General features: G+C 43.2%; 1 protein-coding gene across 1 annotated transcript in view; it reads left to right on the forward strand.

The window, feature by feature from the left end:
* The first annotated feature begins 1812 nt into the window (after positions 1-1812).
* Positions 1813-24112, forward strand: part of AKR1D1 (aldo-keto reductase family 1 member D1) — an 86787-nt gene continuing 64487 nt past the window's right edge. The window contains exon 1 of the mRNA XM_026695049.2: positions 1813-2065. Within this exon, the coding sequence (XP_026550834.2) occupies positions 1970-2065 (96 nt within the window). The 5' untranslated portion in view covers positions 1813-1969. The remainder of the gene's footprint in view (positions 2066-24112) is intronic.

Below are 24112 nucleotides of genomic sequence, written 5' to 3' on the forward strand. Positions count from 1 at the left end.
TTGGGTAAAAAGGTAAAACTCCATATCCCCCTCAGTGCCATGCATCTTTCTTTGTCTGTGGTGATGTGGAAAAGGAGAAACTTCATGCAAAACTTTACTTTTGTAATATTGAAAAGGAGAAGCTGCATGCAAAATTATGCTTTTGCAATATTGATATTCTCTGCCTTGGGTAAAAAAGTTGCCTGCCAATTATTCTCCTGATGCAATCCCCATATCTTCACATCGTCACGAAGCTGCTCAGGTCAGGGATAACCCCATATCCCCCTCATCTTGCCATGCATCTTTCTTTGTCTGTGGTGATGGAGATGCTCCATGCAAAACTTTGATCCTGCATCTACCCTTCAAGAGGATCAGGTAACCCTTGGTGGCACCGTGGTTAGTATGTAGTATTGCAGGCTAACTCTGCCCATTGCCAGGAGTTTGATACTGACTGGCTCAAGGTTGACTCAGCTTTCCATCCTTCTGAGGTTGGTAAAATGAGGACCCAGATTGTTGGGGACAAGATGCTGACTCTGTAAAATGCTTAAAGAGGGCTGTAAAGCACTCTGAAATGGTACATAAATCTAAGTCAGGGATGGGCTTCAAGAATTTTAGCAATTTGCTGGGTGGGTGTGGCCATGGTGGGCATGGTCTAGTCGGCCTCCTACACCACGGTGGAGGGGGGCATTTTTGCCCTTCCCGAGCTCTGGAGGCTTTCCTTGAGCATCTGGAAGGGCAAAAATGGCCACCCTGGGCTCCAGAGGCTCTCTGGAAGCCGGAAATGGGCCCATTTCCAGCCTTCCTGAACTTCTGGAAGCCTGTTTTTTGCCCTCCCTGGCCTCCGGCTGCGTGGGGACTCCTGGTAGGGGAGGGCTTGGCAGGGCGGGGCAGGACCAGGGGTGCGATTCTATCAGTTTGCACCTATTGGCTAGAACCAGTTGTTAAGATTTGAAGAAATTTGGAGAACCGGTTGTTAGAAGAAATTACTGGCCTAATCCTGTAAGGAAGGCAGGAAGGAAACATTCTGGTGTTGCTTACAGAAACTGCCTCTCCATTAACCCTTATTACATTCTTGGCAGGACTAGACTTCCCGTCTCAGGAACTTCTCTGGAGTTTTTTTCTCCTCCTTTGCTGGTACTCTGCTTGTGTGGAATGACCATTCAAAGTTACAATGGCACTGAAAAAAGTGACTTATGACCATTTTTCACACTTATGACTGTTGCAGCATCCCCACAGTCACGAGAGGCCAGGCGAGGAGATGCGTCCCTCGATGTGAGTGATATTGAGTTGGCCACACCCAGCCAATAACATGACCATCAAGCCACATCCACCCGATCACATGACCACCAAGCCACGCCCACCAACTAAGCCATGCCCACAGAACCGGTTGTTAAAAAATTTGAATCCCACCCCTGGGCAGGACCAGGAGTGGGATTTGGGGGTTCTCCGAACTGCACAGAATCTTAGCTAGGGGCTCTCCTGAACCCTTGTGAACCCCCAGAAGCCTACTCCTGATCTAAGTGCTATTGCTAGTGCTATCAGCCACAATCACCCCCCAGCTGTTCATGCTAGGAATTCAGTGCAGATGATAAAATAAGATTTACAAAGGGCTTGGCTAAAACTTTACTGTAGCTGCCTTTCTTTCTATTATATCAACAATCTTCATTCATCCAAGTCACTTAGAACCTAAAGGCTGCATTTCAAAAGTGCTGTACTTTTGAGGGCGGACACTCTTTGCCTTGCAGAAGGGAATCGCCTCCCAGTCATTTCTGCCAATGAAATGCCAAGACCACCAATGTCAGCATTTAACAGAGCAAATATTTGCTCAGTGTTCTGCAACAGGTTATTTGCGCAGGGCTTTCCTGTCCTCTTGCACCCTCTGCCAAGAAAGAACGTACCCAAGCTATATATAGAAGACATATCATTTCCTTGGGGAGTTTGGCTGCAGAAGTGCAGGAGAAAAATTACAGGAAGCTCTGTTTGCACCACCATGAACCAATTTACCGCCCAAAGCCACCATTTGAGACTGAACGACAGGAACACTATCCCAGTGATTGGACTTGGTACCAGCACAGGTATGGAAAAAGTAAGATAACCTTTTATTTACTGATTTTCATGTTCCTGAGCATAAGATCCATGCAATGTTTACTTGGTTAGCTTGCTTTATTTGATATGGGAGCTGATTTGACTTGGTGTAATTTGCTTCCTCTACTCAGAAATAAAATGCTATTCAGTGGTACTTTGGTACTCATAGTTAATTGATTTCTGGAGGCAGGATGAGTACCAAAAGCAACGAGTGCCAAACCAATTTTCCCCATAAGGAATAATGTAGCAAGTCACAAACCAGCCAACAATGACAAGTTCTAGCTTGTGTGTTGGGTAGCAAACAAACCATGACTACTGGAACAAAATTTTCACGTTAAAATGCATTGATGAGTTTCAAAGCAGTTTGAGTACCAAGGTACCACCATACAATTTAGTCCTTATTGTAATTGGGTGTGGTTCGTCAGTGTAGTTGTTAAGTTTGTTGTAAAGTGAATCTGGCTTCCCCATTGACTTTGCTTGTCACAAAAAGTGATCATATGTTGAGCCTGCAACCATGATAAGTATGAGCCAGTTGCCAAGCGGCTGAATTTTGATCACATGACCACAGGGATGCTGCAATTGTCGCTAAGTGTGAAAAATGGTTGTAAGTCACTCTTTTCAATGTTGTAACTTTCAACAGTCTCTAAACTAATAGTTGTAACTCAAGGACTACCTGTACATGAAGCTTCTGGGGGAAATCTGCTTGGGGAGATCTTTGAGGTGCCTGGAGGATCTTGGGGACTGGATAGAAAACAAAATGAAGTGACTATGGAGATTCTCAGTCATCCAGGTCATGGTTGTCCCAAAACTGGTTTTTCAAGAGGCAACTGGACTTTCTGGTTTTCTTTGAAGATGTTTTGCTTCTAATCCAAGAAGCTTCTTCAGCTCTGACTGGATGGTAGGGAATGGAAGTCCACATTTTGAACAGAGAGAACTGCTGGTTTGAAAGAGGCCATCTATCTCAAAACTGAACAGCCCTCAGGATACAACATCATTCATCTCCAGCCCAACAGTTCCAAGAAGGCTCCACACCCATTTGCACTACTCAAATGACCCTGATGACACAGATAAACCTCCAGATGGCCTTAATGACTCTCTAAAAGAATGCCAATGACCAGCTGTCTGCAAGAAGTATAGATCCTCCCGGACTTCCGGTTTGCAGGGCTTTGGAGGCAGGCAGGAATCCTCAATCGTGTGCAGTTTCTGCCTGGGCTCACCGCTGGAGCGCCCCGAGCCAGCTGGCTTCGGGGCTAAGCCACCCCATAGAGGTGGTGAAGAAGGGGGAGATCGCCGCATCTCTCCTCCTCAGCTGGTCAAACTCCTTTTCCCGAAGGTGGTAGGAGCGGTGGTCAGAAATGGCCACCTCAAAGAAGCACTCCACCAGAAAAGAAAGTGCAGGAGGAAGATAAGAAGTGAAAGTTTTGGCTGACCGGGTTAAAAAGCAACAACTAAGGTACCCTGGAATTTAAATTTTATAAAAGATAATATCGCTCCCAAAGAAGAGTCGGAAGCAGCGAATGAAGGTGAAAAGGGAAAGTTTTTTTTCCCCTTCTCTCTCCTTCCATTGACAATGAAGAGAGCTGAATAAGAAATCAGAAAAATCCACTTTGGCACTAATAGGCAATTAAGCTGAAAATATAATTAAATGCCAAAGGGACAATAAAGATTTCTGAACACTAAAAATTTTTTTTCTATAAGCAGGAAGGGAGAGGAAAAGAATAAGGGCAGGATCTGGAGGGAGGAGACTGCCTAGACTTCAAAAGAATCTAAAGTAAAATCTCAATAAGACTTCTAAAAGATACATTTTAACTGGAACTTTGTAACTAAATAGTAACCCCAGGAAGAGAAAGTGAAAAAAGAAGAAAGTGTAAAAAGAAACAGCTTGTGCGTATTTGGATTGCTTGGTGACTTTTGAACTTTTGGATATTATATATGAATGACTAAAAACAATTGGGTGGTTGTTTAAATTGTTTTGCAATGGCATCACTTTTGGATGAACTGAAAATGGAATTTAAAAAATATAAAGAAGAGGCACAAGAAGGAAGGGCTCTGAGAGTTTCCGGTTTGTCGGCCCCGCGAGCGGTAGGGATTCGCGAGCTGCGCGATCCCTGCCGCGCTAGCCGTTTTGGGGCTCCGACCCGGACGGGTGCGGAGCAAGCTGCCCTGCAGGGGTAGCTGAAGGTAAGGGGATCCGGAGGAAGGGTTTGGGGTGTTGCAGACCCCTCCCTGGCGGCAGAACCCCCTGTTACCAGGACGGTGCAGCGGCGGTCCGTAATGGCCGCCACAAAGAAGTTGACAGCCGGGCAAGTATGTGCAGGAGGAAGAAGAGAAAGTTATTGAAAGTAAAAGTTCTTCTTGGTCGACCCAGGGCTTTGAGATTTATCTAATTTAATTCCTGGAAAAGATGGTTTTCTGATGATTTCTTCCACAAGAGAAAAAAAAAGCGGCTATTTTGAGGTGCTGAAGGGAAAGTTTACTCTCCCTCCCGACGGAATTAAGCCGGAAGGAGAGGATAAAGAAAATATATTAATTTGGATCTTGTTGGAGGAGATGCCTTGAAGACTTGAGGACAGAAATACAATCTTAATAAGGCTTTAAAATATAGACTTGGATTCTTTTTTTTATTTGTTTGATACCACCCTGGAAGAGGAAGGGGAATTTTGGCTTGCTTGGATTTATTGAGGACTGTGGATTTTGGGATTGTTTTGCCTTTCTCTCGGAATATTTGGTTGGTGTAAGAAGAAAGAGGAATAAAGAAAAGAAAAGATTTATTTATAATGGCTTTCCTTTTTGAAGACCTGAGGGATGAATATGAGCAAACAAAAGCAGCCTGCAAAGATGGCATGGAAAAAGCTTTTCTATTTCTAGAAATGGCGCTGGTCAATTATCAACAGACAATGGAACAGATGGAACGGAAGAAGAACAACAAGGAAGAGCGAAGACGCCATCTTCATTGAATCCCAAAACTTATCTAAGGAAGAAGGAAGGAAGAGAGCAAGGAAAATGAAGGACTTAAGATCTAAAAAACATTTGAGAAAGAGAAAAATATGATGCAAAGTAAATATAATGATAACAAACAAGAGAAAAAGGGAACACAACAGAGAAGGGATCCCAGCAAGGTAGAGGTTAGAAGAAGAAGGGGGTAGGAAGATTTGGTGGGGGAAGAAAGAAAGGGAAAGGCGGAGAAAAGCCTCAAAGCTTTAAAATTGGATGGGAGAAGAGGATTTTTAGAGACAAAGGATGAAATATAATTTTCTGTAAGAAAGATTCTGCTAAGGTACAGAAGATGGTATTGTAACATTTATATTTGAAATAGTAAATTAGAATGGTTTAAGATTTAATAAGAAATTAAAATGTTGAAGTTTTTAATAATGATTGATTTTTAAAATGTAATAAAATATCGAAGGAAAGGAGGATACAATGTATTTAAACATTTTTGGTGGATAGAATGTACCAAGCAGAACCAAATTGGGTATTTGTTATGCTGAATGTTAATTTTACTAACTTAGGGGAGGATAGAAAGGCATCATACTCTGATTAGTGATTTCAGGAGAAATTTTTTTTATTATAAGAAGAGATAGAGGATAATTGAATGGGCAAAAGATACAAATTTAATGATTTAATTAAGATGGATTAAATAAGATAGAAATGTGAAGAGTGATATGTGCTATTATTTTAGCCCATGCAAAGAGAGGTAACTGGGGCCAAGGTACTTTACTAAAAGATTTTTTATGTTTGTTTGTGTTTGTTTGTGTTTTATGAGAATATTGGGGAAATTATTGTAGAAAGACAGGGAAAGATTCAATATGTAATGATTTGTTTGTTGTTGAAACTTTTAATAAAACTTGTTTTATAAAAAAAAAAAAAAAAAAGAAGGGAAGGGCTCTCTTGGCTCTCTTTTTCAATTCTTAGAAATGGCGATCTGTACCTATGGGAAACTACAAGAAAGGACTGCGCAACAAGAGGATTGGGACAAAGAAGAAGCCATCTTTAACAAACAAGTAACTTTACTTGGGGAAGAAAGGGGAAAGGAGGAAAAGAAAATGGAGACTTTAAGATCTAAAAAAAACAACCAAAAAAGGGAAAAAATAAGGTGAAAAGTGGATATAATGTTAGAAAGCAACAGAAAGGGGGAATACAGAAGAGGGAAATGGAGGTGGAGAGACAAGGGGGTAAAAAGGGCAGAGAGAAGAAGCAAGGGAGGAAGGAAGGGATGAGAAGCTTCAAAGGTGTGGAGCAAGATGTAAAGAAACAGGACTTATTTAGAGATAATGGGTGAAAACTTAATTGAAAAAGTGATTCTGCAAAGGTACATAAGATTGTATTGTTATATTTGTATTAGAAATAATGTTAGAAAATTGGAAACAACATGTGATTAAAAAGTGGGATAAAATACTCAGTGTAATTTAGTGAAACTTTTGTGAATAAAATAAATAAAATAAAATAAATGAGAAAACTGAATTAGGAAGGAACGGGAACATTTTAATTACTCAATGTTTTATAAAATATAAGTGAAGGGGGGGAATTAACTATGGAAAGTTTATAAGTATTCCCATAGAAGTATGATATTTATTTGAAAAGTAATGTGTAAAATGTTAAGATTTAAATGAATATTAATATTAATGATAGAATTGAATTGGAATGGATTGTTGTTTTAATTATATTATATATTTATAATTTTTTCTTTTTTCAAAATACAGTGTGTAGCTTTAGAATGTACCAAGCAGAATCCAAATGGAAGTTATGTATTATATTAAGTGTTATATTTTAGGGGAAAGATATAAAGGCGTCATACTCCAATCAGTGATTACAGGAGAAATTTTGTTTAATGAGAAAAGATAGTAGACAGTTGAAACAGGACAGACAAAGAATATAAATATAATGATCTGAAGTGAAATGAAATAAACAAAATGAAATTAAGAAAGTGAAAAGAGGGGAGAAGCTATATAGAAAATGTAGAATAGTGATAAGATATGGAATGGAATATAAAAATGAGCATGAACTTGAATTTGTGTCTGTACGAAGAGATGTAACCCAGGATTATGCTGCTTTCAAAAAAGATGTTTTATGTTTTTATGTTTTATATTTTGTTTGTTTATGTTTGTTCTTAAAAATCAATAAAATTTTCAAAAAAAAAAAGAAGTATAGATCTACTCTCAACTACTATCTTAGTAGGGAAGAAGAAATGGAGGAAAGCAGTCAGGTACTTAGGAATCCCGCTGCCAATCTTTGATCTGATTGATTAATCTACATGTCCTTTGCTAAACTAGATTACTATTCTTCCAACCTCTCTCTGGATCTTAGCCATGTTCTCTATACTTCTGATCTTTGGATGCTATGGATGTTTTCAGCCTCTTCTCCAGGAGTCCACATGCTCCAGTTATCCTGCATCATTTTCCTCTAGCAATAGCAACAATCTGGTAATTCTGGTTCTAAGCAAAAACAGCAATTACAGGCACACAATAAGGTCAGCAGCCAGGACCAAGGGTAATACCCTGAGTTTTGCTGAGTTCTACCTTTAAAAGCTTATTCTCCTCATCTTGCTTATATTGCCAAACCAATGGTTATGAACTATCCACAAGAGAATTAATGTAGCTAGCAATGCACATGCATAAAAGCTAATATTCCTTCCAATATATTGCATCTCCAGCATGAAACAGAAGGCAGTCATTCTTTTACAAAGATCCACTGAGGAAACCATCATGTATACAAGGAGATTTGTAAGTGTTATTTAACAAAGAGGGAAAATAATACTTTGTGCCTGTTGAAAAATTAGCTCAGTGATTTCTCCATCTTAAAAAGGACACAATGGTTGTCTCCCATTTTAGGAATGTAAGTGGCTGAAGTGTAGAGGATGTGTTTCTCCACTTTGGGTACCGGTCTCTACAATGGCTGCCTTTGGAAGTTTGATTGACTCTAATATTATCCCACTTCTGGAAAAAGTTCTGTGAGAAAGACAAATATAGGCTATTGATTTATCAGATTCAATAAGGACTTTGGATGATAGCAGGCCCCAGAATAAAGAGACATGATAGTTTTAGATAGGATGGTTTCAAAATGTACCAGAACTATTTGTAATCCTGCTGAGCCATTGCTAATTGTGAAACATGATTTTGCAAAGTATGTAGCTTTATAAACATATTTGGACATAGAAGGATGAAACCACGAGAAATAAGGACCTGAAAGTAGCTGGTGGATAGAGATTTGAGATGTACATGGGCATATGTGGAGACTGTCAGTAAGAAAGAACAAGGAAGAAAGTTGTGAAATGAGTGCAGAAAAGTATAAAAAGAATCTCTTGGGATGAGTTCGGGGCCACTGGCCGTAGCTAGTCCTTGTTGGATCTAACAGTTGTCTTTGGACCTCGTTGTAATGGGTAATTGATATAAATAATGCTATGATGGCTATTCATGTTTCAAATTGCTCATGAAATAAACTTCTGGACCTTAAGTAAGAATTATTGTTTGTGGTTTGTCTGGGTTCCTCTTTATTGGGATGTTTTTACAACAGTTCAAAACTGACTTTTGGCAGAACAAGAAGGGCGGGATAAAGAAGAAGCCATCTTTAATGACCAAGCAATTTTAAGCGGGGTAAAAAAGGGAAAGGGGGGGAAAGGGAGTTAAAAACGTAAGCATTGAAGCAACAACCCAAAAAAGAGTAATTTGAAAAGCAATCATAATATCAGGAAGAAGCAGAAGGGAGGATCACAAAAGGGAGAATCAGATAGAAAAGGGAATAAAAAGGGGAGAGAGAAGAAGAGAAGGAAGAGGGAAAGGAAAAGAAGCTACAAAGGACAGAAACAAGATATAAAGGTACAGGAAAAGCATACAAGAATTAAAGGTATAAACCTATTTAAAAGACACAGAGACAATGGTTAAAATTTAACTTAAGGAGAGGATTCTGCAAGGGTGCATGGGATAGCATTGTTATATTCGAAATAGAAAAGGGTTAGAAAATATGTTTAGATGATTAAAGTGATAGAAAAAATTTGTATTGATGTGTAATGGAATATTCGTTTGTAAAGAGAATAAGGCTCTCAATGATTTAAAAAGAAAGTTAAAAAAAACTGAAAAGAAACATGGAAGATTTTTACCAGTTGACAAGATGAATTTGAATAAGAATAATAATTTTATTGACTACTGTTAATAACTATTGTTTTGTTTTTATTTAAAGACAGTAATAAGTAAGATATGAAATATAGATGATTAAAGTGAAAGACAACTGATATTATTAGGTAATGTTTGTTAAAAGAAATAGAAATTTAAAAGATTGTTATTAATATTAATGGCAGAGCTGTACTTGAATAGAATAATGATTCCATTTACTATTGTTATACATATATACACAAATATATATACACATATACTTTTTTCTTTTAAGAATTTAGTGTGCATTTTTAAGGGAATGTACCAAGCAGAATTCGATTGAAAATAGGTATGTGTTATAAAATAGAGGTTAAAAAATGAATGTTATAACTGTAGAGGTGTAACTTAAATTTTTTAACAAGATTTGAAAAAAAGATACAAAGGTGTTACACTCCAGTCTAGTAATTACAGGGGGAAAATTGTTTTATGAGAAAAGATAATATGAAATTGTAAACAGAATAGACGAAAGTATAAAAACATTGATGAGAAAGATTTTAAAAATTAGAAAAAGATATGTAATTGAATTAAGAAAGGAATGAGATAATTTAAAATAAGGCTATAGGACAGGGGTGGGCAAACTTTTTGGCTCAGGGGCCGCATTGACTTTTAAAATTTGACAGACGGGCGGGTCAGCACAAGATTTTTTGGGAATCGCCCCCTTCCCCCTCTTCTCCTCCTTCCCCTCCCTCGGAGGCCCCCTGAGTCAGGAGTTGCTACGCCGGCGCGCGGCTCCAGCGGCCAGTCCCGTTGCCTCGGGAAGGAAAGGCAAAAAGGAAGAGCCGCGGCGGTGCTTTGCAACGGCAGCAGCGGCACCGGAGGCTCAGGCTCAGCGGCTCCTGGTTTGCCTTTTCCTTCCCAAGGCAACGCGGACTGGAGCCGCACGGAGCTGCGCCGGTGGTAGCAACTCCTGACAGCCCCAGCCGGACACCTGAGCAGAGCCCGGGCGAAACTGCCTGTTGCTGCTGCCGGAGCACCGCCGGGTCGCCTCCTCCAAGCAGCCTGCCCGCCCACCGGGCTTCCCCTCTGCCACGCGGCTCGGGGCCAGGCACGGCCCGCGAGTTAAAAGGAAGCCGAAAGTTGCTGGGAAGTTGCTCGGGTGCTGGGAGCAGGCTTTTAAAGTGCCGCCCGAGCAGGACCGCCAAGCCGGAAGCGGGGCACCAAGGCAGGGCAAGGCTCCACCAGCAGCGGCCTAGCTTTAGGTGGCTCCAAGCAGCCCGCCCCACCCGCCAGGTGGAACCCTTCCCGCTCCTCGGCGGGAAGATGCTCCAGCCTGCAAGCTTTGCCTTTGCAAAGTTTAAGCCTGAAGCCCCGGAAAATAAAGGGGGATCGGCGGGGACTCACCTTCGGAGGTCGCACTCGAAGGTGATTTCAAACTCCCAGCCGAGGCCTTTGCAAATTTCTTTTCTTTCCTACCCCTAGATCGCTCCGCACTGTTTTGCAGCTTTGGGGCCACACGGCACAGGGCAATACGCCACGCCCAGCGATTTTTTTCAGGGTGGGCTGGATTGGACAGACCAATGGCAGTTTTTTTTTCAGGGGCGGGCGCATTGGACAGACCAACGGGCCGGATGTGGCCCGCGGGCCGTAGTTTGCCCACCCCTGCTATAGGACGTAAAGAAAGGGAAAAGCTATTGAAAAAATTGCGAAAATAGTTATAAGATATGGATTAGAATGTATAAGATAAATATGTATTGAGTTTATGTCTGAATGGAGAAGTGATAACCCGGGGTCACGCTGTTCTCAAAAAAATATATTTTATTTGTATTTATATGTTTTGTGAAAACTTAAATAAAACTTTTATTTTTACAAAACTGACTTTTCTGAAAACCTTTGGGGGTTGGCACCAGGTATTGTTTTCATGTGTCTAACATTGTAGATATGTATTACTATAAGTATTTGTTCAGTGTACTATTTGTGATTATGTAAGTGTGTTATAAATATTAGTATTTATATTGAATATTAAATAATAGTATTTAGGGACTATAAATACAAAGCACAAAGAAATGTTATTTATGTTTAAATGAATTAATGGGAAAATGAAAAATGGATTATGAAAAGAGTTTAGCCCTGTTGAAGTTGTGGAAGTTGGAAGAGTAGAACTACATATACCTATTTGTATTATTATTGTAATGGATTACCAAATCTGCATTTCTAAAGATTGGCCTTAGCTTAGTATTTGCTTGGGGGCAGGGAGCTGGGGCTCTGAGTTTCTGTCTTTAGAAACACATTTCTCCTTTAGAGAAATATAATATTCTGCTTTTTAAATATTTCCTAAAATATTTTATTCTTCTAGGAGAGGGGTGGGTGCTAACTTTCTATAGCCTGCAGGAACCAATAAAGGAAAATAAAAGATAACTCAGTCCTGGGGAAGAACAAGATATGAGACCAAGTCAACAGAACTCACCTTGTTTCTGTTTGGTACAAAAGGGACAGAGGGAAATTCTGACAGACTTTACTGATTGTGTTTACCCTACTCTACAAACATCAACCAGCAGTCCTGACTCCTTGTGCTGTCCCTTTCCTGAGCTGTCCTATTTCAAAGGGCTAACAATAATTTCACTCTACTGTCATAGAATCTTGGGGCTGGAATCAGTGGTGGGATTCGATTTTTTTTACTACCAGTTCTGTGGGTGTGGCGTGGCTTGGTTGGCATGGCAGGGGAAGCATACAGCAAAATCTCCATTCCCACCCCACCCCACTAACCTGCTTTCCAGTTCTGTTCTCCTGTGCAGGGCAACAAAAGAAAACCCAGCCAATCATCTGGGACTTGGAAGGCAGAGAATAGATGGGGGCGGGGCCAGTCAGAGGTGGTATTGGCCAGTTCTCCGAACTACTCAAAATTTCTGCTACTGGTTCTCCAGAACTGGTCAGAACCTGCTGAATACCACCAGGGGTGGGATTCAAATTTTTAACAACCGGTTCTGTGGGTGTGGCTTAGGTGGTAGGTGTGGCTTGGTGGTCATGTGACTGGGTGGACATGGTCATGTTATTGGCTGGGTGCAGCCAACTCAATATCATTCACATTGAGGCACGCATCTCCTCGCCTGGCCTCTCATGATTGTGGGGATGCTGCAACAGTCGTAAGTGTGAAAAACGGTAAAAAGTCACTTTTTTCAGTGCCATTGTAACTTTGAATGGTCACTCCACACAAGCAAAGTACCAGCAAAGGAGAGGAAAAAAACTCCAGAGACGTTCTTGAGACAGGAAGTCTAGTCCTGCCAAGAATGTAATAAGGGTTAATGGAGAGGCAGTTTCTGTAAGCAACACCAGAAAGTTTCCTTCCTGCCTTCCTAACAGGATTAGACCAGTAATTTCTTCTAACAACCGGTTCTCCAAACTGCTTAGAATGTTAACAGCCAGTTCTAGTGAATAGGTGCAAACTGGTAGAATCCCACCCCTGAATCCCACCTCTGGCTGGAAAGGACTTTATATCATCCCAGTTAAAGGTTATCCAGTCTATTCTTAAAAACCTCCAGTAATACAGTACCTACAACTCTGGGAAGCAAACTGTTCCATTGATTGATTGTTCTCCCTGTCAGGAAATTTTCCCTTAGTTCTAGGCTGGATCTCTATTAAGAAAGGGAGAAAGTGAAAGTAATTAAGAAAGTGAAAAGAGGGGAGAAGCTATATAGAAAATGTAGAATAGTAATAAGATATGGAATGGAATATAAAAATGAGCATGAACTTGAATTTGTGTCTGTATGAAGAGATGTAAGCCGGGATTATGCTGCTTTCAAAAAAGATGTTTTATGTTTTTATGTTTTATGTTTTGTTTGTTTATGTTTGTTCTTAAAAATCAATAAAATTTTCAAAAAAAAGAAAAAGAAGAAGTATAGATCCTCCCATTCCACACCATCCACTCAGAGCTGAAGAAGCTTCTTGGGTGAGAAATGAAAAATTTTCAAAGAAAAACCAGAAAGTCCAGTTGCCTTTTGAAAAAGCATCTTTGAGAGAACAAAGTGAAGGTTGAACCCAAGAAAAATGAGGTCATTGTTTGTTCATTGAGGCCCTAATGTTGCTCCTTCAGATATTGATCATCCCAGTCATTCAGTTACCAATCTTTGATGATATTTTATTGAACATTGATAAAGGGAAATACCATATGCATTCAACATCCAATTCAGCAGAGTATTCTATGGCAGCTCCAAGTCACAGAGAGTGGAAACAACCTTCATAGAGCCTTCACACATGTACTGGTAATAATAAAAGATCCAACCTTTGAAGATTCAACTACTGATCTAATCACTGTCAATATATAGATTGTGGGGCACTGGTAGTTCCCCTCCTTTCTGCTCCTTAGAGGGAAATTGACTCCACTGTCAATTTCAACAGTATTTTAGGTGGGGATCTCTTGAGCTGGCAATAGCCTCTATTGACTGAGAACCTCAGTTGTCATTGCCCCAAATGTCATTTGAATGAATTGTATGAGAACTCTGAGTAGTTTGCTAGGCTATAATAATGTGACTATATGGAGTCATTAAGAGAAGCATTGATTTTGCCCTTGAGCCTGTCTGTCTTCCAGTGTGTGGTTAGGCAAAAGAGAGCTTGCAATAATACCAGTACACATAAATCAGGCTTTTTAAAGTTAGACTTGAGCCTAACTGATTTGGTTATATCAGACAGAGGGAGACTGACAGAGATCATTGTAGCACTGGAGAACTAAGAAAAGGCTTTCTGAGGATAATCCTGAATTTCCCAAGCAATGCAAACAATTGAGGGTGAAGGTTCATTCTCCCCACTTGTGGGCTGGTTTCTGAACATTTTGTTCTCAGGCTGGTTAACATCTTCAGCAGACTTTAAACTCCTAACCTGGTAATTCAGAAACCAGCCCACAAGCTCAGAGAATGAACCTTCACCCTCATCCTACACCTGAGCTACAGATATTCACCACTATTGCAATGCAAACAATTGTATTATAAAATTGTTTACAAAATAACCGATCTCAGCAATGGTTGCAAATTATTATGGTATGTGGCACATTGGAATACCACTTATAAGATGTTCTTTTCTCCCTGTTAGAAAACCTCTAGGCTCTCCCCCTCAACTTGTCTGCCATGGGACAAAAATAGAGGATTTGGCTGAGGCCCAGAAGGAGGATGGAGAATAATCATGGCAATGGGAGCTCTAGCTTGATAGCATAACACCCTGTTTGCTTCTGGCTCTCCCTCTCTTCCTCTTCCTCTTCTCCTCTACTCTCAACTACTATCTTAGTAGGGAAGAAGAAATGGAGGAAAGCAGTCAGGTACTTAGGAATCCCGCTGCCAATCTTTGATCTGATTGATTAATCTACATGTCCTTTGCTAAACTAGATTACTATTCTTCCAACCTCTCTCTGGATCTTAGCCATGTTCTCTATACTTCTGATCTTTGGATGCTATGGATATTTTCAGCCTCTTCTCCAGGAGTCCACATGCTCCAGTTATCCTGCATCATTTCCCTCTAGCAATAGCAACAATCTGGTAATTCTGGTTCTAAGCAAAAACAGCAATTACAGGCACACAATAAGGTCAGCAGCCAGGACCAAGGGTAATACCCTGAGTTTTGCGGAGTTCTACCTTTAGGACCTTTAGGACTTTAGAAGCTTATTCTCCTTGTCGTGTCCGGCGCAGGAAGGAAGCTCGGAGTCAGTGACTGGTTTCAGCTCTTTATTGTGCTCCAGTTACAGCTTAGCTTAGGAGGGAAAAACTGCGGCTTTTATTCCCAAGCCGCGGCGGCCGCGGCCAATGGCACCGCTTCGAATCTCCCGCGATTAGTTCCACCAATCGCGGGGGATTCGCAATGGACCAATCAGTGCGGCTCGCTCGACCAATCCGGTCGCTGCGCGCTTTAGCCAATTGCAGCGCGGGGCTTGTGATATGTAAATGACTGTACAGAACACCCCTCCCCTCTTGGTTCGGTCCTACGTAACGTAGTCCCGTAGGTAGGCGGGGCTTCGTACTTGCCTACTGGACCTGCGCAGGTTAGTTGTTGTTTGGCTCTCGGCCGGTTCGGTCGGGACCTCTGTTTCTCTTGGTCCCGTCGATGGAACCGCCTGGAAGGTGTTGCCGGGCCTCTTGTTGCAGCTCCCTCCCGGTCTACCCGGGTTGGTCGAGCCGTGACTCTCGCTGCTCCCGCCTGGTCTTTCCGGGCTGGTTGAGCTGGCCTGGCTGTTTCTTCCTGGTGAGGCTTCGAGCTGACTGTTTACCGGTGAGTATTGCTGGTTATTTTCTATTTCTTCTTGCTCCCCTGTATATTCCCTCCCCTCTTGGTTTGTGTTAATGGGGTCGTCTGTGTTTGCTTGCGTGTCGGTTGTGTTTCTTATTCTTGATCTTAATTGATCGATGTGGCGTTTCCATGTTTGTCCGTCCATTGTCTGCAGCCGGTAGGAGTGTGGTCCTGTCAGTTGGATTATAGTCGCCGGTACCCATAGTGGGTCTCCGGTAAGGTTTTTTGCATAGACTGCGTCGCCTGGTGCAAAAACCCGGTGCTTGCTTGATGAGTCTGGGGTTTTTCCGGGTTGTATGTGGGGTGTAGTCTGTCAAGTGGGGACCTTAGTTTTCTCCCCATCAGTAACTCTGCCGGGCTTTTGTTCATCGTTGTGCTTGGGGTTATATGTTGTATTAGGAGCATTTTATTTATTTTTTCTTGTATGTCCCCGTGTTCGATTTTTTGGAGGGTTCTCTTTGTAAATTGAACCATCCGTTCCACCCTACCATTGGCCGCCGGATGTGCCATTGCTGTCAGTGCGTGTCGTATGCCCCGTTCCGCTAGGAATTTTTCAAATTCTAGCGAGGTGAACTGGGGCCCGTTGTCTGACACGATGACATCCGGGAGGCCGTGGGTTGCGAAGAGCTTGTTGAGTACCTTGGTGACCGCTTCTGTTGTGGTGGTTTTCATGTTGCTTACCTCCAGCCAATTGGAGTAAGCATCCACCGCGATGAGGAATGTGTTCCCTTTTGTGGGCCCGGCAAAGTCTATATGGATTCTCGACCATGGCCCCCTGGGTGTTTCCCATTCTAATATTGGTGCTGCGGGGGGATTTGGTCTGGATTTCTTGGCAGCGTGAGCACTTGGCTACCCAAGCCTCGATCTCTTTGTCCATGCCTGGCCACCAAGCGTAACTTCTGGCCAAGGCTTTTGTCCTCACGATGCCCGGGTGTCCTTTGTGCAACAATTTTAATACTTTCCCTTGCAATTTTTCCGGTATAACCACCCTGTCCCCCCATAGCAAACAGCCCTTCTGTAGTGACAGTTCTGTTTGCCGGTTTCGGAATGTCCTGAATGCTTCATCGTTGTCTTTTTCCGGCCACCCTTTTTCTACCCAATGTAATACCCGCACCAGACATTTGTCTTTATTAGTCTCTCGAGCAATGTCTGACGCGGTTATGGGTAGGTCGGGCAATGTCTCTATGCTGAGGGTGGTCGTCGTGGGAGCTGGGTCGTCGTCTAGGTCGGGAAGCGGTGAGCGGCTCAGCGCATCTGCATGGGTGATCGTCTTACCGGGTCTGTGTGTGAGCCGGTAGTCATATGCGGCGAGGAACTCAGACCACCTTGTCATCCTTGGGGATAGGATGTTCAGGGTGGCCTTGTTCCCCGCCAGGATGCCCAGCAACGGCTTGTGGTCTGTGATAATGGTGAATCGGTGGCCGTAGAGGTACTCGTGGAACTTCTTTACTGCTGCGATGATGGCCAGGGCCTCCTTGTCTAACTGGCTGTAGTTCCTTTCTGGTTTGCTGAGTGTTCTCGAAAAGAAAGCGATGGGTGCTTCTTTTCCGTCCGGAAGTGTATGGCTGAGGACGGCGCCGATGCCAAAGGGTGAGGCGTCACATGTGACGGCGAGGGGTAGGGTCTCATTATATTGTATGAGGACGGCATCCGAGGTGAGCAGGTCTTTGGTGTTCTTGAATGCGGTGTCCTCCCGTTTCCCCCAGGTCCATTTGGCCGTCTTGTCCAGGAGCCTATGCAATGGCTCCGCCGCAGTCACCTTTTGGGGCAAGAACACATTGTAAAAATTTAGCAGTCCCAGAAATGCCTGCAGCTCTGTTTTGTTCTTGGGTGTGGGGGCTTCCTTGATGGCTTTGATTTTGCTTCCGGTTGGGTGGATGCCATGTCGGTCTAGGAGGTACCCTAGGAACTCGACTTGCTCTGTGCATAGCTGGCATTTCTCTCTCTTCACTTTTAGCCCGGCCCCTTTGAATTTTTCGAGTACCTCCCTTAGGCGACCCTCTAATTCTTCCCGGTTGGCTGCCGACACTAGTACATCGTCAAAATAAGGGACCACCCCTTTTATTCCTCGCAGCAGTCTCTCCATGAGGCTCTGGAAAATTCCCGGGGCCACGCTGACTCCAAACTGGAGTCGGTTACAACGGAACGCTCCCCGGTGGGTGACTATTGTTTGCGCCTCGGCGGTTTCTTCATCGACCGGCAGCTGCTGATAGGCTTGCGCCAGGTCGAGCTTCGCAAAGACCTTGCCCCCCCAGCGAGTGTAGTAGGTGTTGCACTACTGGGACGGGGTAGGCGCTTTGTTGCAGGGCGCAATTGAGGGTGGCCTTATAGTCCCCGCAGATCCTTACTGACCCATCTGGCTTAACTGGGGTGACTATTGGGGTCTCCCATCGGGCGTGGTCGATTGGTTGCAAGACCCCCTGTTTGACGAGCTTGTCAATCTGCTCGTCGATTTTTTTCCGGAGTGCAAAAGGCACCCGTCTTGGTTTTAGGCGTATGGGGGCGACATTGGGGTCTAGGCTGAAAGAGATAGGGGGCCCTCGGTACTTGCCTAGGGTGCCGTCGAATACTTCTTGGAAGTCCTTTGCCAGTTGCTGCTCCCAGTCGGCCTCTGTGATGTGGTTTATGCCCGTAACCTCGATGCCGAGTGGCGCGAACCATTGGAGTCCTAAGAGGCTGGGTCGGTTTCGGTCCACGATCGTCAGGGGAAGCTTCGCGGTGCGGTCCTTGAAGGTCACCTCGAACTGTCCGGTCCCGATGACGGGGATGCGGTTCCCCTGGTAGTCCTTGATCACCAGCTTCTGGTTCTCCAGTCCTCCTTTCTGGATGGTTGGCACCAGCCGCTTGATTTCTTTCCAGGCGACCATGGAGAGGTAGGACCCGGAGTCCACCTCCATCCGGCATGGTTCGCCCTCGATGTCCACCTCCACGTAGACTTTCCGGGCATCGGTGGTTTCGGCATGGCCGATGGTGACCGCCTGGTGGGTTTCCTCTCGCTGGCAGCCTTCTCCGTTTCGTAGCCCCCGGGTGTCTCGGCTCCAGCGATTTTTGGCTAGGCAGTCTCTGGTTCTGGCGGGGGTGTCGTCTCACCCCCGGTTGCTCGGGTCTCGGCGGCGGGGGCTGTGTGTTTTTCTGAGTTGGCAGACTCGGGCAATGTGGCCCTTGTTGCAATGCCGGCAGATCGCATCGATGAACCGGCATTCTGATCGAAGGTGGTTGCCCCCACACCCGGCGCACTGGAGTCCCGACTTACAGCCTCGTTGATCCCGTCGGCCCCGTCCTGCTTGGAGCCGATGGACGTCTTCCTCCTCTTCCGTGGTATCTGAGGCGGAGTCCAGGTCCCCGTGGTGTGTGGTGGTCTCTCGTCGGCTTGCTTCGGGGGTTTCTGTGCGGTCCCCGTTGTCTGCCCTCCGAAGCCTGGCTGCTGACTTTTGGGTGGCTTTGGCCGCGGAGGCTTCGGCCAGGGCGTCGGCGAGATCGATGTCGCCCTTTGCCATCAGCCGGCTCTTCAGTGCCTGGTCCCTGAGGCCTAGGACCACGCAGTCTCGGAGGGCATCGTCCAAATCCCGGAACTCGCACATCCCCCTAGGTCCCGCAGGGCAGCTATGAAGTCGCTGACGCTCTCGTCCTGCCACTGGTTCCGCCGGTAGAATTCGTCCCGCCGGATGACAATGGGCACGGCGGGGGCGTAGTGGTTCCGAAGTAGTGGCTCGAGATCGCCCCAGTCCATTGCCTTCACATCCGCGGGCTTCGCGAGGGCTTTGGCCATCTTGAACACTGCGGGCCCGCAGTGTGTGAGGAAGACGGCCCGCTTCTTCTGCCCGTTCGCATCCTTCAAGTTGCTACTTTCGAGGAACATTAGGAATCGGTCTGTGTACGATTCCCAGTCCTCGGTAGCCGGGTTGAACGGTGCTGGCGGGGTCATGGTGGCCATCTAGTCGGTCTTTGTCTTCCTCAGGACACGTGCTCGGTGGTTATTCTCTGGATCCCACCTTCGTCGCCAGTGTCGTGTCCGGCGCAGGAAGGAAGCTCGGAGTCAGTGACTGGTTTCAGCTCTTTATTGTGCTCCAGTTACAGCTTAGCTTAGGAGGGAAAATCTGCGGCTTTTATTCCCAAGCCGCGGCGGCCGCGGCCAATGGCACCGCTTCGAATCTCCCGCGATTAGTTTCCACCAATCGCGGGGGATTCGCAACGGACCAATCAGTGCGGCTCGCTCGACCAATCCAGTTGCTGCGCGCTTTAGCCAATCGCAGCGCAGGGCTTGCGAGTATGTAAATGACTGTACAGAACACTCCTCACCTTGCTTATATTGCCAAACCAATGGTTATGAACTATCCACAAGAGAATTAATGTAGCTAGCAATGCACATGCATAAAAGCTAGTATTCCTTCCAATATATTGCATCTCCAGCATGAAACAGAAGGCAGTCATTCTTTTACAAAGATCCACTGAGGAAATCATCATGTATACAAGGAGATTTGTAAGTGTTATTTAACAAAGAGGGAAAATAATACTTTGTACCTGTTGAAAAATTAGCTCAGTGATTTCTCCATCTTAAAAAGGACACAATGGTTGTCTCCCATTTTAGGAATGTAAGTGGCTGAAGTGTAGAGGATGTGTTTCTCCACTCTAGGTACTGGTCTCTACAATGGCTGCCATTGGAAGTTTGATTGACTCTAATATTATCCCACTTCTGGAAAAAGTTATGTGGGAAAGACAAATATAGGCTATTGATCTATCAGATTCAATAAGGACTTTGGATGATAGCAGGCCCCTTTGGAGGATAGCAGAATAAAGAGACATGATAGTTTTAGATAGGATGGTTTCAAAATGTACCAGAACTATTTGTAATCCTGCTGAGCCATTGCTAATTGTGAAACATGATTTTGCAAAGTATGTAGCTTCATAAACATATTTGGACGTAGAAGGATGAAACCACGAGAAATAAGGACCTGAAAGTAGCTGGTGGATAGAGATTTGAGATGTACATGGGTATATGCCCGCTCCCGTGTACTCCGCACTGAACTCAAAAAATGTCTAGACAATGGAGAGAAGGACCTGTACATTGACTACCATGCTGACTGTATCAAAAGTAAGCCACACAACCCGCAACTCAGCTTTAACCCTCAACCACAACCCTACCTCAACCGATCCACCATCACCCAAGACTATGCATGCACGCCCCTAACTACCTCAATTCCAACTACTGCTGGCCTTAAATGCAAACTACTCAATGCAAGAAGCCTCGTGAATAAAATACCTGAATTTTTCCTCCTACTAAATATGGCTAAATTCGACATTATATTTGTCTGTGAAACATGGCATCTCTCCCTGACTCCATTACCACAGTAAGAGACTATCATGTTTACCGATCAGATCGTGAAATTCGTAGAGGAGGTGGTGTTGCTATCTTCTATAAAAAGTCCTTACATCTAAAAAATATCCAAGTTACCCAGGAGCTTGCTCTTCCTGAGACCATCATCTGTGAACTATCCTTAAATATCACAATTCGATTCTTAATATGTTACAGAGCACCTGATTATGACATCGAACATGTAAACAAGCTAAATACATTACTAACATGGGCTGCATCCTGCCCATACCCTTTTATCTTTCTTGGTGATTTCAATCTACCTCATATTGACTGGACCCTAAATGATTGTACAACTGAAATCATACACACAACCTTCTACAATGCTATTACAAATCTGGGACTGGAACAACTAGTAACCAACAACACTAGACTAAACAACTGCCTCGATCTCATCTTCTGCAATAGTTTGAATTTAATTTACGGAATACAAACTAAAGAACCCTTTTCCAGCAGTGACCACAATATGATTGACTTTTGTCTCAACATACGCCCACACAAAAATCACCACAATGATGTAATCCCCAATTGTAACTTCAAAAAGGCAACTATGATCTTATAGACAACGATCTCTCATCCCTTGATTGGCAATCTCTATTCACTGGATGCAATACTGTTGAAGACCATTACAACATATTTTTACTTGAAGTCAAAAGAGTCATCAAACTATATGTACCAACAACAACTCCCAAAACAAAACAAAAAGCAGATTACCCATAACAATAAGGAAACTTCAATCCAAAAAGAGATCACTCTGGCGGAAAAACAAATCTGGTCACGTTGCTAATTTCAAAAGCCGATACAAAAATTTATGCCACCAGATAAAGACCGAATGCACCAATTATCACATTAAACAAGAGGAAAACCTTCTAAGCACCAATTCCACCCGTGCTTTTTACAATTTTGTAAACAACAAACTAAAAGACTCAAGGTCCATCCCACCCCTGATAGGACCTGATGGTAAAGACTGCAACGACGACACCATTAAAGCCAACATCTTTAATACATTCTTCGGCTCAGTATTTGTAAACAGCAATGGATCATGCCCAGTATTTCCTAGCCGTACCACAGATAACAACAATGATCTAATACATATCGATTTTACAGAAGACAATGTTGAAAAAGCACTACGCAATCTAAAACAATCTCTATCTATTGGACCGGATGGAATATGTGCCTACTTCTTAAAAAAGCTATCCACTGCCATAGCCAAACCTCTAAGCATAATCTTTGAAAAATCTTTCAGGACCAGCTCCTTGCCTAACCTATGGTCACAAGCCACAGTCATCCCCATCTTCAAAAAGTGAGACCCAAGCCTAGTTGAAAATTACAGACCAATCTCCTTATGCTGCATCACCTGTAAAGTCATGGAATCAATTATTAACCAATCCATCATCCTCCACTTAGAGACAAACAACCTACTCTCTAATAATCAATTTGGTTTCAGAAAAAAACTATCCTGTAATCTGCAACTCTTACACTGCAAAAACATATGGACGACACAACTCGACCAGGGCAAAGCAATAGCTCTACATAGACTTCTGTAAAGCCTTTGATTCAGTGGTACACGACAAACTACTCCTAAAAATAAAATCCTATGGTATCTCTGGACAACTGCATAACTGGATAGAAGCATTCCTGTCAAACAGACAACAAATGGTCAAAATTGGAAGCGTCCTATCAAATTCTGTACCTGTCAATAGTGGTGTCCCCCAAGGCAGTGTTCTAGGACCAACTCTCTTCATACTCTACATAAATGACCTCTGTGATCATATTAAGAGCAATTGCGTTCTTTTCGCTGATGATGTAAAGCTGTTCAATACCACAGACAATACTGCTACCCTACAAAAAGATCTTGACTATGTATCAGAATGGTCAAACAAATGGCAACTTCAAATCTCAACAAATAAATGCTCTGTCTTACATATTGGCAAAAAAAATCAGAAAATAAAATACAAGCTGAATAGTCAAGATCTTGTTGATGACCCAAGCTCTGTAAAGGACCTTGGAATACTCACCTCTAATGATCTAAGTGCTAGAGCCCACTGCAACTACATAGCCAAAAAGGCATTAAGAGTTGTTAACCTAATCCTACGTAGCTTTTTCTCTGGTAATATCACACTACTAACCAGAGCATACAAAACATTTGCTAGACCAATACTCGAATACAGCTCATCAGTCTGGAACCCACATTACGTATCTGATATTAGCACAATTGAGAAAGTCCAGAAATATTTCACAAGAAGAGTTCTCCACTCCTCTACTTGTTGTAGAATACCTTATGCCACCAGACTTGAAATTCTAGAACTAGAAAACCTTGAATTACGCCGTCTTCGGTCTGATTTAAGCATGGTATATAAAATCATACATTGCAATGTCCTACCTGTCAATGAATACTTCAGCTTCAACCATAACAACACAAGAGCACACAATAGATACAAACTCAAAGTTAACCGCACCAAACTTGATTGCAGGAAATACGACTTCAGCAATAGAGTGGTCAATGTCTGGAATACTCTACCCGACTCTGTAGTTTCTTCCCCAAACCCCAAAAACTTTAACCTTAGACTGTCTACTATTGACCTCACCCCTTTCCTAAGAGGTCTGTAGGGGGCGTGCATAAGCACACCAACGTGCCTACCGTCCCTGTCCTATTGTTTCTCTTATTCTTCTTTTATTTTTCTTATATGTACCCATTTCATGTATTCACAACTATGTATACACTTATACTTATTATCTTGTAAACAATTGGCAAATCAAATAAATAAATAAAATAAATAAATAAATACGTGGAGACTGTCAGTAAGAAAGAACAAGGAAGAAAGTTGTGAAATGAGTGCAGAAAAGTATAAAAAGAATCTCTTGGGATGAGTTCGGGGCCACTGGCCGTAGCTAGTCCTTGTTGGATCTAACTGTTGTCTTTGGACCTCGTTGTAATGGGTAATTGATATAAATAATGCTATGATGGCTATTCACGTTTCAAATTGCTCATGAAATAAACTTCTGGATCTTAAGTAAGAATTATTGTTTGTGGTTTGTCTGGGTTCCTCTTTATTGGGATGTTTTTACAACAGTTCAAAACTGACTTTTGGCAGAACAAGAAGGGCAGGATAAAGAAGAAGCCATCTTTAATGACCAAGCAATTTTAAGCGGGGTAAAAAAGGGAAAGGGAGGAAAGGGAGTTAAAAACTTAAGCATTGAAGCAACAAGCCAAAAAAAGAGTAATTTGAAAAGCAATCATAATATCAGGAAGAAGCAGAAGGGAGGATCACAAAAGGGAGAATCAGATAGAAAAGGGAATAAAAAGGGGAGAGAGAAGAAGAGAGGG

Source organism: Notechis scutatus, chromosome 6 (genome assembly GCF_049901735.1).
Source record: "Notechis scutatus isolate UNSWTSFEM ecotype Mainland chromosome 6, rNotScu1.2, whole genome shotgun sequence".
Lineage (NCBI taxonomy): Eukaryota > Metazoa > Chordata > Lepidosauria > Squamata > Elapidae > Notechis > Notechis scutatus.